This window comes from Typopeltis vanoorti, chromosome 17 (assembly GCF_054136105.1).
Source record: "Typopeltis vanoorti isolate ZY-2024b chromosome 17, IOZ_Tvanoo_1.0, whole genome shotgun sequence".
NCBI classification, from domain to species: Eukaryota; Metazoa; Arthropoda; class Arachnida; order Uropygi; family Thelyphonidae; genus Typopeltis; species Typopeltis vanoorti.
The window spans coordinates 46,552,504-46,568,268 of NC_143565.1; the positions used below are offsets into that span (position 1 = coordinate 46,552,504).

At 35.2% G+C, this 15,765-nt stretch overlaps 1 protein-coding gene across 2 annotated transcripts in view; it reads left to right on the forward strand.

Moving 5' to 3' along the window:
- Positions 1-15,765, forward strand: part of LOC150097361 (potassium channel subfamily K member 1-like) — a 35,901-nt gene that overhangs the window by 16,580 nt on the left and 3,556 nt on the right. Inside the window, exons 2-4 of one of the 2 annotated variants that reach the window (XM_090407145.1) lie at positions 3,525-3,665; positions 3,898-4,109; positions 8,392-8,578. In XM_090407145.1, the coding sequence (XP_090263271.1) occupies positions 3,525-3,665; positions 3,898-4,109; positions 8,392-8,578 (540 nt within the window). The remainder of the gene's footprint in view (positions 1-3,524; positions 3,666-3,897; positions 4,110-8,391; positions 8,579-15,765) is intronic. The other variant, XM_090407147.1, reaches the window with a different exon arrangement.

Sequence of the window (15,765 nt, forward strand, 5' to 3'; positions counted from 1 at the left end):
GGCTCGCGTTTTACGAGAATGTGCAGTGGAACTGGCGATGCCTTTGACACCAGGCGGTTAATTTAAATCTCAACTCTGGCAAAGTCCCAAGAGAGTGGAAGAGGGTAAAATAATTCCTTTGCTTAAAGGAGGCTCTAAGTTTGTGGTAGTAAATTATTGACCAATTGGTAAATGAGGTGAGGTGGTAGAAGTACTGGAAAAGTTCAAAAAGAGAATTCAGGAATGGGTGAATAAGAATATGATACGCTATGAGGGAAGAATGGCTTTGTGAAGAGGTAGGTAATGCTTAATAATCTCATAACTTTTTATAATAGGGTGATAAAGGGAATGGCTATACGATGATGTTGCTAGATTTTGCGAATTTGACAAGATACCACATGGAACACTGTTACGCAAATGAGAACAAATGGGGATGGATATGACACTGGTTAAGTGGATAAGAAGGTGGCTGCTGGACAGATACCAAAAAGTAGTATATGAAGGAGCAGAATCCAAGGCTCTGTGCTTGGACCACTGCTGTTTATTTCGTACATAAATGATATAGGAAATAATGTGAAAGGAGATATTCAGATGTTTGCTGATGATGCAGAGTTATTAAATAAATTCACAATACACACACACACACACACACACACACATCAGCAGTCTCAGCTGCCTTTTATCACCATCTATTCCATAGAGCTATTTAACTCGTGATTTGATGTTTTTTTTTTTTTCACATCCAGTTTCTCTATTGATTAAATTGACGATCTCAAGTGTCAATCTGAACTTGCGAATCTGTTAGAATCGTATTTTTTCACTGGTAGTTTTTGGCAATTATACATGACGTATTAACAAGTTTGACTAAGAATCGTGCGCATTTTAGTGGTTTATATGGACCTTTCGACAGCAAGTATCAGCTGAAGAAGCCAGTCAGTTCTCGAAATTAAAAACAAATAAAAATTAATTCGTTGTCAGCGGGCAAAAACGTATAATAGTCGAACTGTTTCGTGTATGTGTAACCTATCTGGCACTTAATTTTTTTTAAAATGTATTTAAATTAAGTGCTACGATCGTCGTGGTTTGCCTTTAGACTCATGGACTTTCTCCGTGATTGTTACTACGGCTGTTCAAATAAATACCAGTCAGTATTCTGACTGGTACATACACAGTCAGCATTCTGAAGGGGAAGGAGGATTAATAGGGCATTCTTTTTTGATAACAAGTCGATATTCTTTCACGTGAACTCTGTTCAACATGCTACCACAGTGGGGCAATGCACAACAGGCAAAAATGAGTAAAGAGTAGATTATGTTATCGCAGGGTGTAATGGCCTAGTGTTTACCAGTGCAGAAAAGTCAACAAGTTATTCGATGTCCAAAAATAGGGTTACATGAATACAAAATATGAATTTAGTCATATGAAAACATTTTATTTTTAACTGTCTCAAACTACTTTTTTATCCTCATTATACGTGTCTGTTGACTATCTTTATTTCCTTAAGATTTTAAACCTGTAAACAGCGAAGCTCCTAAGGCTACGAGGACAATGTATTAAGCCTGTAAGTTGCATGTGTTCTTGCCAGTTTTACAGGATGAAAAACATGAGTTTCTGGGAGGAAACTCGTATTTTCATCCAGCCTTTTGTATGAAACCGGCTAAATTGACATTGAGCTGAGAAGGGGAAGAGGAAAAAAAAAAAAAAACTGATAAAGATTCTTCGCATCCTAGACAGAATTCCAACTTCCAGGTCTCTGTAGAGATCTCAAAGTTCATTCACTTTATGCAGGATTGTATTTATATTTGCAAAATATAAATACACTTTCACTGTAATAGTACAAATATGTATAATAAATTATTATACTTGAATTGTATATAAAACTGTTCACGAAATGTTTAGAAAATTTTAAACATTGAATACAAACATTTTAAACATGGCATAAAATATTTAAACATTGTGTATAAATCCTGAATGGATTCGTTTACTGATATGTTTAATTTTGAGGCTCAGAAAAAGAGGGTTAGATTAGTTTTTAGATCACATTAGTTTTTAAAATAGGGAAAATTGAAAATAAAAATAAAAAATAAGGTTCAAGAAACATAATAAATCTTAATAAATATAATACATACAAAATATTCTCATTAAGAAGCGTGGTTTAATTTTACATTCATCGGAGCTACCTGAATCTGTTGGATGTTAGGAATTCTAATGATTGGAAATTTTCAAGTGAATAATACTTTAAAAATAACACTTCAGTAATCTAAATAATATAATAGAGTTCATTATTACGCAGAGACAAAATGGCGAGTAGAAATAGGAAGAGATGAAAAAAAAAAGTTTACTCGCAACAGATTAATGAATGCTTCTCAACAAAATATACTACACGCAAGACGAAACATGTTGCAAATAATTAATCCAGATAAGGCAGTTTTCTTTTAGGTACTATAAAGCTCATTTTAGGTCTTCAGAATTTATCTTTTTATCTTCATTAAATTTATGAAATTAGCTTACATTCTGAAGAAAGTCGTTTGGTAATAACATTTTCTCGCACCATTGTTTGCATTCGGTTGGACTTGGATTCATTCGTTAACATGGTTTTCGCTATTTTCAAAAGCTTCACCTGTTTTCAATCGTCCACTCGATATTATGCATTCCATTATATGAAAGCTCCAAAACTTTACTGGCTGATTCTTATTATTTTTATCCCTTAATAAAAAATTAATAAAAAGTTACTAGATTTTTCTAGTAACCATGCTCTCATGAGCACACAACATATACTATAACAAATATATAACAATTATAGTAAACATTTATAATGTACGTTTAAATTAAAAATCAAGTTTATTATTATTTCTGCAATAATTATATAATTAAAGTAAGGGGATCCTCCCCCCATGGCGCCTATCGTGCCCAACCCCCCGCGTTCTGGGCTGGTAAAAACCTCCAATTCTGATGACTCGAGACATGAGACAGCGTGTTTGTCTCATGAAGGTAAACACATTGTTGGACGTTTCAACACAATGAAGAGACAAAAAACGTGACATAAAAATGTTTCAAATTTCGGCTTATCTTTTTTTATATATAGAATAGATTATGCTTATGGTTATAATATTTATATTTTTTATTAGATCTGTTATATGTAATCATGTATATGCTAAATTACTTTATAGTTATGCAATAATAAAAACTGGTATATAAAATTGGGCACTAATACCCGATTGAGCATTATAATTACTCAGTTCTAGCTACTGCTCAAAATAAATAAAGAAGTGAGATGTAGCAAATCATATTTATGAATCCATTGTTCCTAATTGGTGTTTTGGTAAATTTGCACAATTTTCTTTTTTTTCTCAAACATCTTTCGAAAATATGAAACTAACGGTCCTGCAAAACAAATTAACAGTCAAACAAAATATAAACGGTAAATCCAAACTTCTAACTTTTCTGGTGTGTTGAAACCAGTAATATAATTTGTAGGACTTTACTATCTAATATTAAAATATGCTATGTAAAGTTTTTCCCTATTTTCTTTGTGCCATTTTTAGAAGAGGCTCTCGAAAAGCTGATTGCCAAAGTTGTAGACGCTCAGAACATGGGAATATCGGCTCTCAGAAATGCTACAAAGGATCCAAACTGGAGTTATGTGCAGGCAGTTTTCTTCTCTGCAACTGTGGTGACTACAATAGGTAAGATTTGTCTGTGTGACTTCGAGACTTCTCCTGTGTCAGAACCTTGTTTACAACACATTGTTAGGAGTCACATGGTGGGGGGGATGGGTAGGGTAGGGTAGGGACGGGAAGGGCACAAATTAGAAGTGAATTCTTCTGTGACGTCCAAAGGAATACCGATTATTTTTTAAGTATGTAGCGTAGTTAATATGGTTGGGAATGTTTTTACAAATTTGCTAACTCCTTGTAGGATACGGTAACGTGACTCCCCTCACCAAGGAGGGAAAGCTGTTCTGCATTATATACGCCACCATAGGGATCCCTATTACATTGATGTTGCTGACTGCCTATGTAGAGCGACTTATGGTGCCCGCTACCATCTTCCGGAAGTTCCTCAGCTCTCATATGAGCCCCTTCTGTCATCCTCTCGTGATTCAAGTCATTCACTTGGCTGTAATTACGGTAAGTTTTAGCCGATACCCTTTGATTTTTCTATTAGTTCGCAGTCCATTGGACAACTTTTCTTTTATTCGAAAGGATATGTAAGTTGTCTTTTTCAGATAGAAGTAATCCGGCAACGAGCAGGTCAGTAGAATGTCATTGCTTTATATATTTTTGTTAATAAAGTTATCTTGTTTAAAATAAAATAAAAAAATAAGTTAAACCACAGTTCTTTCGACTGTTCCTGCATGTCTGCGATAGCAGACGAAATAAATGAAATCTAGGAAGTTGTGTGTTGCATTTTTGTTTTTTAAATGCATGTTAATATTTTTCGGTGTAATTACAATATTTGAAAATTTATTTCTAAACATTGGACTTTATATTTAGCTGTTATGTTTGAACTAGTACTAATAAGACCATTCCATTGAAAGCCATTGAAAATCCTATTAAATTAATATAGGGTCAGCTTCATCGGAAAGAATGTTTTAATCTTTAAGTGCATTTAGTAAAGAAAATTATTTAGTTTATATAGGTGTAATCCTGTCAATTTATGAGACTTTTCAGTTACTGTACTCAAAAATTCAAATATCCAGAATAAATGACACAAGAAAATAACTTTTCGTGTACTTTTGTGTTCTGCACGCTGTAAAAATTAAACTGTATATTGGAGATATGTGTTATAATCGAAGTAAACACAAAAATAATTCTAAGTAGCATATAATATAAAATTAACGGTAAATAACACATATTTCGACGTAAATGATGGGTTAAGTAGTATATTAACTCTATGTTGATTCATTCTTAATTACTGAAAATCAAATAAATTAATCGCGAAAAAAAAAGTGACAAAAACATTTATTTTAAAATTAATTAAAATAAAATTAATAAATTAAATACCGAATGGCCTAACTGTTTCCTCGGTGTAATATAGAAATTATTCAGTATTATTCACGACTGTAATGACGTCAATTGATAACTATTTGCAGCAATGTTTGTATTATATGCTTAAATACAGAACTGAAATAACGAAAGTAGATGTTACGTTTTGATATTTTCCACGAATGGCGTGGAACATACGCAATATCAGATGTTATGTAATAAACATTTTTTATATGAAATTTGAATTCTACGTTAACTGTTTAATACAAACATATCCTCTACTTTAGAAAATGTGAGTATAATAATGGATAGTGAAAAAAAAAATTCTATTAACCAGTTACAACATGGAATGTTTATATTATACAAGACATTTTAGAGTACTGTATTTCACTGTGTTTGGCAATACCATTTTCGTCATCAGTATCGTAACCTGCTGCATTCACAGATTAAATTCTACGTTTCATGTTACGAATTGCTCAAACAACTTCGGTATTGGTGCAATTTGGCCAGGTTTTAGTAGGTTTAAAACGAGCCCTCAAGTTAATCAGTGGGCCGAATAGATAAGTGTGATCTCTCACTTTTTATAAGTTGCGTAACACACAGATTAAGAAGCAGAGATGTCTATAATAAGTGTACGTTATAACATTAATCATCGTGTACAAAGCTAAATCAAGAGCATTCTGTAACAATCGACACTCCACTCATCTAGCGCAAATCTACAAATAAAATTTTAATCGTACGAAAAAAAAAAAAAAAAGCATGAAGTTCTGCAAATTGCCAGAGGGAGGCATATCCTATGAAGACGTTGCTTTACTTTGAGCTATTTAAAAAACATGGAAAAACTAAGTATTTGTTTAGAATTTTTTGAGATAGGCTATGGCTCCCCCAAGGCATTGCAAAACATCAAAAGGTAGGTATGTGCTACTTATTACCCATGGAAGAACATGCTAAGCTCAATGCATTGCAGTAGGCTGTCATTAACAGATACCACACACTGCACATTAAATTTATTTTCCAATATGTCGTTAGTCTGATTAGGATATGGCTTGGATTGTACTAGGAAAAGCATTCAGGTAGGTGTGAGAAAATAAAAACACCAACTGAATCAGTTATTTAAGACTCATAGAAGATTACTGAAATATGTATTCAGGGTTTATAATTTCTTCTGATAAGGGAGGCAAGCATAGAAAGTGCACAGCATAGCTCACTGATTAACAGACTCAAGCTCAACAAGAAAATAGATGTCTGTGCCCACCCAATATGCAACTAGGTCCGACTTTACAAAGCACAAATGAAATTAACAAGTAGGCTTGTGAGCTGTTCCACTGCTAATTACAGGAAACTTAATCCTGTTGTTTCCAAATGGGATAGATCTAGACCTTTGAGTAGGGTTGTTTGGAATTACAGCTGAAGAACTAATGCTATGAAACCATTGTGTTGGTTGGCTGTTAAATGCACATGTTCTTCTGCCCAGTTTGCCCATTTTGTAGGCTATAAAATCCAACTTTTGGAGAAAAACCTCACCACCTACACGTTTCTTTTCTCTTTTTTTTTTAAGAGCTGGTACTAGTTAAAATCTTGTGACCCTGGTGAGACCATGACCAATAAGCTGGGTCATGGTCTCACCCACTGTGAGACTATGATCCTGCTTATTGGAAGCCTAGGATTCAAAAATTGTTTGACATGTAGAGCAGGGCTCCTCAATAAATATAATCAACCAGCTTAACCTTGCAATGCTTTGTGGATAGGTTTTATATATAAACTAAGAAATATTTTACTTTAATATTTTTATATTATACTTTTTCACTAATTTCAAACATTGTGTTATATGATTCAAATTTAACATTTGGCTTTTTATCCGATTTCTTGAGCGAGGGGCAGGGGAAAAACATTACAATCATACCTTTCCACTTATGTGGGATTACCAGTATTAAAAATCCTCATAGTTAACTAGGTTAAAGTTGCTGCCATGTGTTCCAGGGAAAAGTGCAAAAAAGACTGCAACAACTGCAGCCTGTTCTGTGTGGTAATCTGTATTGGTGTGCTCAGTACGTATTCCACAGCCAATTACTCATGGCCTGGTTGGCTGAGTGGATATCAACACAGTAAGCTGTAGGTTTGACTCCCACTGTGGCATATTTGTTTATGGGTGGTAAATGATTTTCATCACCTGGTTGAATCTACAATTCTGCTTACTAGAGGCCTGAAAAGTAGCTAGAACAAAGTATCATGCTTAGTTTATAACAGGACAGAGTTACTGGATTATCTAACCCTTAGTTGCACCACAATACTAATATACTATAAGTTGACAACCTTTTTTGGGGGAGGATTAACATAACAATCCTCTTTGATTTAGGAGGTTATGCAAGGCAATGGAAAAACTGCTGGCTTGTGTATCATCTCTAGTCAGACACACAGCAAGCATTGATATGCAAGAACAAACTGCCACTTGGGATTTTTCATATTTGATCAGGTAAACATTTTACTCCATTTATATTTCATAACATGCAACCAAGTACCTTTAGCATACATCTTGTGCCTCGGATGACCATTTTCAGTCAGTTATGTTTCTTGGACATAGAATATTGTGAACATATCCATGTGGATTTCTACGTTGTCCCTATAACTGTTCCATAATTCAATCAAGTGATAGTTTATATTTGCTTCCTCTTTCCTGCAACAAGCTTCTGATAGACACCTATAGTATTTTTATTGGATGTTCTAAACTTTCATATCCTCTTGTTAAGAATCACTTAATCAGGTGTTGAAAAAAAATAATAAATTAGTCAGAGCAGCAGAGGGGGAAAAAAAAATCAGCTTTTATCTAGGATTTAAACAGAAATGTGGGATGAGCAGAAAAAAATGATGCATCCAGAGGAAAGGAATAAAGACAATGTTTACTCTCTTGCAAATCTTGCAGAACAAATGCACTGAAGGTTACTTACAGAAAATAGGCCACAATCATTTTGTGTATTAAAGAATTTCTTTCTAAATCCTCTTTCCATGTACATTAAATACAACAAAGAAAGAGTAACTTGCTTTAAAACATACCTGGTTTAAATATGGGATTTTTGATTGCTAAATATCACAAATGAGTTTTGTTTTAAACCTCAAATATATAATTCCCCCCCTCCCCATAAGTTAGCTATCAATTTACAAAGGATATCTTTATCTAGACCCAAAATAAACCAATGTTAGCATTCTTATCAAATACATTTAAATTGCAAAATTCCAATAATTCATTATTTTAATTTTTTTCCCCTGTTTTTTTTTTTTTTCCTCTGTCTTCAAGGAAAGGAATAAAGACAATGACAAATATAAGTTACAAATTAGTCATTTCATTTTTATAAACAAAATTAAATATCATATCTTTAACAAATTGTATTACACTGTTCTAATTTTGTGTGTGCACTGTGTAATATAGGCTGCAATACTCTTGTGTTTCTTCTTCTTACCTGCGTGGGTATTCATGTATCTGGAACCTGATTGGAGTTACCTTGATTCTTTATACTACTGCTTTGTTTCTCTGACTTCTATTGGCTTGGGAGATTATGTGCCAGGCGAAGCACCAGTCCAGAAGTATCGATCACTATACAAGATTTGCCTCATTGGTAAGTGTATTATAATGTCAAATAACTGATTTTTTTTTTTTTTTTGCAGACCCAAAATATTTTTTTAATAACCAAGTTAATACTCCTGTATTTATTTTATGATGAATTTTTGAATTATGGTCCTTCACTTAAATTGTGTATAAAAATTTATATTCTAATTGATTGTCTCTTGATTAAAATACTAGGCTCCAACAGTGCAAGTGGTGTACAAAACAAAGACATGTCCATTGTAGTAACTACCTACACTGTTGGATCTTACACCACCAGAAAATGTATAACCCCATATTTATAGTGAAAACCTGCTTAACTGGACTTAGTTGCCTTACAGTTTTATATAATATGGTTCAAACTAGTTAGAATTAATTATCAGAAAGACCTGACCATATTGTAAATTCTGGGAAATGTACACTGCTTCTCTCATATTTGAATCTTGCTTAATTAAGAGCTTAGACAGGAAAAAGATTTGTGAATAATCCTTAACGTACTGTTTTAAATAGTAATTCCCACCCCTTCCCACTTCCAAATTCCCAAGCTGTCTTTTTTAATGCTGACTGTATGCATGGATATAATCCAATGTTTGTTCACATATCTTCATTTTACTGTATAAAAATTTCTCAAGGAATGAAGCTTCAAATTGCTATGACGTATCATCCCTTTTATGCCAAAACAATGAATGTGCATTTTACTACTTTCGAGAAAAACCGTTAAAAGTCATCATCATCATCATCATCATCAAATTCCTGCCATGTACCCTCAAGGGGTGTACAGGATATGATAGTACTACATGAAAAGAAATTACATCATTATTAATTTCCTATCTACAATTTTCCTCCAAATCAGTCTGTTACTTGTCAACACTCCAACATTATCAGATCTTATATTTCTATCGTCTAAAGCACTTTGTACTGTATCAATCCACCTATATCTTGGTCTTCCTCTGGATCGTTTTGCTGCCAACCTGGCAGAGAACACTTGTTTTGCTAATCTTTCCTCGCCCATTTAAGTGACCATACCACCTGAGATTAGCTCTGTTAACGCATTCCTGGATGCTGACAATGTCAAGTTCTTTCCTAATATCCTCGTTTTTAATATGATACTGCCATTGATGCCATCTGTTCACGCCTATAATCTTTCTCAGGACTCTCATATCTGTGGTCTCTAGTCTTTGGTCAAGTGTTTTACTTCTGACCCAGCTCTCAGATCCATAAGTTAAAACTGGTTTGAACACTGTCTTGTATACAGCTAATTTAGTGTTCCGACTAATTTCTCTCCTATTCCATATGAATTTATTCAATTGACTTCCTTCCATACCAGCTTTGCTGATTCTGTTGTCTATTTCTATATTTAATTTACCATCTTCACTAAAAATCGTGCCTAAATAGCTGAAATGTTTTACTTGTTCCACAGGTTCTCCATTCACAACACAGTTGACATTTTCAATGGTTCTGCCTATTTTCATTGTCTTTGTCTTTTTATTGCTGACCTTCATACCATATCTATTATAACAGCTATTCAATTTAGTCAGAGAATCTTGCAGACTTGTAGCAGATTTATTTAGAAGTATAATATCATCCGCATAAAGCAAAGAGCTGACATTAACATCTCCAATTTTGACACCATGTTTAATACCACTTTCCTTCATAATGTGATCCATATAGATAATGAATAACAGAGGGGATAACGTACATCCTTGTCTCACACCAGATTTAACATTAAACCATCTTCCTGTAATTCCTTCAATTCTAACTGCTGACTTACAACTCAAATAAAGACTAAGTATTGCTTGATATAATGCCCCACTGACACCATATAACTGCAGCATATTGAATAGCTTCTCTCTTGGCACCTTGTCATATGCCTTTTCCAGATCGACAAAACTTAAATACAGATCTTTGTTATATTCCCATGCTTTCTCGACTATTTGTCATAAAGTGAAGATCTGATCCTGGCAGCCTCTATTTGGCCTGAATCCAGCTTGTCCTTCACAATTCTTCTCAACCGTTTCTCAAGTACACTTGCATAGATCTTGCCAGGAACACTCAATAGGGAAATACCTCTGTAATTCTCACATGCAGTTTTATTTCCCTTTTTATATATGGGCACTATGAGAGCTCTACTCCAATCATCGGGAATTCGTCCCTCTGTCCAGGCTTTCTGAACTATGCAGTGCAGCCACTGTAAGACTCTTATACCACCATACTTCAGCATTTCTGGTCGAATATCATCTACTCCTGCTGCCTTTCCACATTTCAAGCCTTTGATGGTTTTTTCTACCTCAAGTATGGATATGTATTCCTGACTGCATGCCTGGTCAGTGTTTTTTACCACTGTTTGTTTCATTTAGCAGTTTTTCAAAGTAATTACTCCATACTTCAAGGATATCTTTTTCTCCTGTTTTCATGCCACCTTTATCATCTCTAATTCCTTTTACACTCTTTCCTCCATTCTTAAGCTTCTTCAACAACCTCCAGAATATTTTTGCCATCTTCTTGATATTTATTTTCTATATTCTTGCCAAAGTCCTCCCATGACTTTTGTTTAGCTAATTTTACACAGTATTTAGCATTCTTGCATTTGTCTCTATATTCTCTAAGAGCACAAGCTGACTTATTTGAGAGGAACTTTTGGTATGCTTTCTTCTTTTCCTTCACTGCCTCTTTAACTTCCTGTGTCCATCATGGAGTTCTGATTTTTTATCCTTACAGACAACCTTGCCGCATGCCTCTCTGGCAGAATCAATCAATGTTTTCTTCAGAGTTTGCCACTGAATCTCCAAGGTTTGATTCCTGTTCTCAAACTCTTTCATTTTTTCTTCAATAATCTTTGTGTATTTTAGTCTACAGCTCACATCTGAGAGCTGTTCAACTTTTATTCACTTTAAAACTTTGTTACATGTTATTCTTTTCAATATGAAATTCAATTTTATCCTGCTCAAGACTAAATAGTGATCACTTCCAATTTCAAATCCTCTGTACACTCTGGTGTCCTGCACCAGGGAGAAAACATCACTATCAACAATAACATAGTCAATGAGACTTTTCTTATTCCTAGCCTCTTCTCTCCATGTGAATTTGTGCACATTTTTATGTTGGAACATGGTGTTAGTAATAACCAGTCCATGTCCTGAGCAGAAATCCAACAGATATTTGCCATTATTATTAGCTTTGCTCTTTTCTCCAAATTTTCCCAAAATATTTTTGTATGTCTCACAATCACTTCCTGCTCTGCTATTTAGATCCCCAACAAGGACCAATTTTTCATTGTGTCAGTTGCTTTTTCTAAAGCCTCAAAAAATTCCTCCACTTCTACCTTAGTAGAACCTTCTGTGGGACCATAGGCACAAATAAGTCTCATTGTCCAGTTCCCCATTCTCATATTTGCCCACATTACTCTACTTGAGACTGACTGCCATTCAAGAAGATTAGCCTCGTATTTTGTGTTGAATACTATGGCTACTCCTTCTTTTCCTTGATTGTCATTGCCTGAATATTTTGTGTTGAATACTATGGCTACTCCTTCTTTTCCTTGATTGTCATTGCCTGAATATAACATTTTGTATTTATTGCTCAGAAAGATCTCACCAGTTTTGGTCTTTTTTGTTTCAGTCAACCCTATTATGTCGATCTGGTACTTATCTAATTCCTCAGCTAGCTCCATTTCTTTGCCATTCAGGCTTCTTACATTGATAGTACCGATCTTTAACTCTGGTGATGTTGAGTTGGGGTTTATTTTCAGATTTGTTCCAGTAGCTGACTTTTCGCTGTTCGCCCTGGTTCCCTGGCGAAAACAACGGGGGCCTTGTTTAACCGGGCGACGCCCCAGCCAGCATGAAATTTTGTCATGTTGTACCATCATTCTATATTTTGGTTTAACCAATAAGAATACAATTTGGTCGGCTAAATCCCAAATTGCCAGCCCATCTTCATCCGTTCAGTATCCAAGTAGATACCTAACAGGGTGCACCACGAGAAGGTGAGGATTGGACATTAGGTCAGAAGCCCTGGTCGGTTCTCCGCATTCCTTTAAAGGCTATGTGGAGGTCTCCTCTCAGTTATACAGCTTTGACCCTTAGCAGAATTTAAAATTCAGGAAATCAAATTTGCATTATTTCCCATGGCAACAATGCTACACATTTGTTCTGGTACAACACAGATTGTTAAAATTAAACTCGGATCTGCACTTAAGTCAAAATTGTCATTTCTGCACATTTTTGGTTTTTGGCATAATAGGGGTGATATCAAAAATTACAAGCTATCTTTAAATAATACTGACAAGATAGTTGGCTGATACATGTACTATCTATTATACAATCAATATAGTAGTGTGAATTCCACTGGGGCAGGGTGTTTGTGAATGCCGTTAGGTGGTAAATTTTATCATCTGTTGTTGGAGGCCACCTTCCTGCTTAACGGAAGTCTGAAGCAGCTTGGAAAGAGTACTACACTTGTCCCTGGAGCAGACATTCTGAATTATCTAACTTTTAGCCCACCCACAGTACTAATGTACTACAGATATACAACTTTTCACAAGTGGATTCATATAAAAAATGAATGAATAAAAATCAGATAACTAATCACCCAATGAGCCACAGTGGATGAAATCCTACAACCGTCTTACACTTTATATTTATATTTTGGTTGACAGAAACATATGTAATGGCTGGGTAAAATACAGATTCCTACATCTCAATCAATATGTATAGAAAAATCATCTTAAGGATTCTTGTGAAGGCTTGCTTTGTAAAGAATTTCACACGAGCAGTGACAACGATGACTGAATTATTTTAACGATCATATTTTTCAAACTACAAATAAATGAGCCATAAGTTTCTAAATAAGCTGCTGTCGACATAAAAACTATTCCTAAATGCAACTAAGATGGATTACAAGATTTGTGATGTGAGTGACCGAGATGAAAGTAGACTTTTTTTTCTTTAATATATATAAATATAATATCCGTCGCACACCTGCAAGAAGTTGCAAAATCAACATAACACTGGTATCATGGTTAAAAAGGAGAAAGAAGGAACTTGATAATATATTCTTGGAACAGATGGAGGTTGTAGTTTGGGAAAATCAGTGTAAAGAAGATGAAATTGAAAGATGATTGGACCATGCATGGATGCTGGCACCTTCCCCCCACCTTCATTTATTTAATCCCCCCCCCAGTAAAGTGGAGAAATGGTTGCCATTTCCAGTCCAGCTTAAGGATCACAGCTGTATAACTGAGAGGAGACCTCCACATAGCCTTTAAAGGAATACGGAGAACCAACCAGGGCTTCTGACCTAATGTCCAATCCATACTTTCTCGTGGTGCACCCTGTTGGGTATCTTACCTGGATACTGTATGAATGAGGATGGGCTGGCAATTTGGGATTTAGCCGACCAAATTGTATTCTTATTGGCTTAAACCAAAAAAAAAAAAAAAAATGATGGTACAACATGACAAAATTTCATGCTACCTGGGGCGTTGCCCAGCTAAACGAGCCCCCCCCCCCGTTGTTTTCGCCAGGGAACCAGGGCAAACAGCGAAAATTCAGCTACTGGAACAAATCTGAAAACACACCCCCAACTCAACATCACCAGAGTTAAAGTTGGTACTATCAACATAAGAAGCCTGAATGGCAAAGAAATGCAGCTAGCTGAGGAATTAGATAAGTACCAGATCGACATAATAGGGGTGACTGAAACTGGCGAGATCTTTCTGAGCAATAAATACAAAATGTTATATTCTGGCAATGACATTCAAGGAAAAGAAGGGGTAGCCATAGTATCCAACACTAAATATGAGACTAATCTTCTTGAATGGCAGCCAGTCTCAAGTAGAGTGATGTGGACAAATATCAGAATGGGGAACCGGACAATGAGACTTATTTGTGCCTATGGTCCCACAGAAGGCTCTACTAAGTAGAAGTGGAGGAATTTTTTGAGGCTCTAGAGAAAGCTACTGACACAATGAAAAAGGAAAAGTTGATCCTTGTTGGGGATCTAAATAACACAGTAGGGATTGATTGTCAGACATACAAAAATGTTTTGGAAAAATTTGGAGAAAAGAGCAAAGCTAATAATAATGGCAAATACCTGTTGGATTTCTGCTCAGAACATGTACTGGTTATTACTAACACCATGTTCCAACATAAAAATGTGCATAAATTCACATGGAGAGAAGAGGTAAGGAATAAGAAAAGTCTCATTGACTATGTTATTGCTGATAGTGATGTTTTCTCCCTGGTGCAGGACACCAGAGTGTATGGAGGATTTGAAATTGGAAGCGATCACTATTTAGTCTTAAGCAAGATAAAATTGAATTTCATATTGAAAAGAATGACATGTGAGAAAGTTTTAAAGCAAATAAAAGTTGAGCAGCTCTCAGATGTGAACTGTAGACTAAAATACACAAAGATTATTGAAAAAAAATATGAAAGAGTTTGAGAACAAGAACCAAACCTTGGAGATTCCATGACAAACCTTGAAGAAAACCCTGATTGATTCAGCCAGAGAGGCATGTGGTGAGCTTGTCTGCAAGGATAGAAAAATCAGAACTCCATGGTGGACACAGGAAGTTAAAGAGGCAGTGAAGGAAAAGAAGAAAGCATATCAAAAGTTCCTGTCAAATAAGTCATCTTGTGCTCTTAGAGAATATAGAGACAAATGCAAAAATGCTAAACACTGTGTAAAACTAGCTAAACAAAAGTCATGGGAGACTTTGGCAAGAATATAGAAAATAAATATCAAGAAGGTGGCAAAATATTCTGGAGGTTGTTGAAGAAGCTTAGAAATGGAGGAAAGAGTGCTGTAAAAGGAGTTAGAGATGATAAAGGTAACATGAAAACAGGAGAAAAAGATATCCTTGATGTATGGAGTAATTACTTCGAAAAATTGCTAAATGAAACAAGCAGTGATAGCACAGTGGTAAAAAAACACTCAACAGCATTACAGTCAGGAATACATATCCATACTTGAAGTAGAAAAAGCCATCAAAGGCTTGAAATGTGGAAAGGCAGCAGGAGTAGATGATATTTGACGAGAAATGCTTACGGTGGCTGCACTGCATAGTTCAGAAGGCCTGGACAGAGGGACGAATTCCTGATGATTGGAGTAGAGCTCTAATAGTACCCATATATAAAAAGGGAAATAAAACTGAATATGAGAATTACAGAGGTATTTCCCTACTGAGTGGTCCAGGCA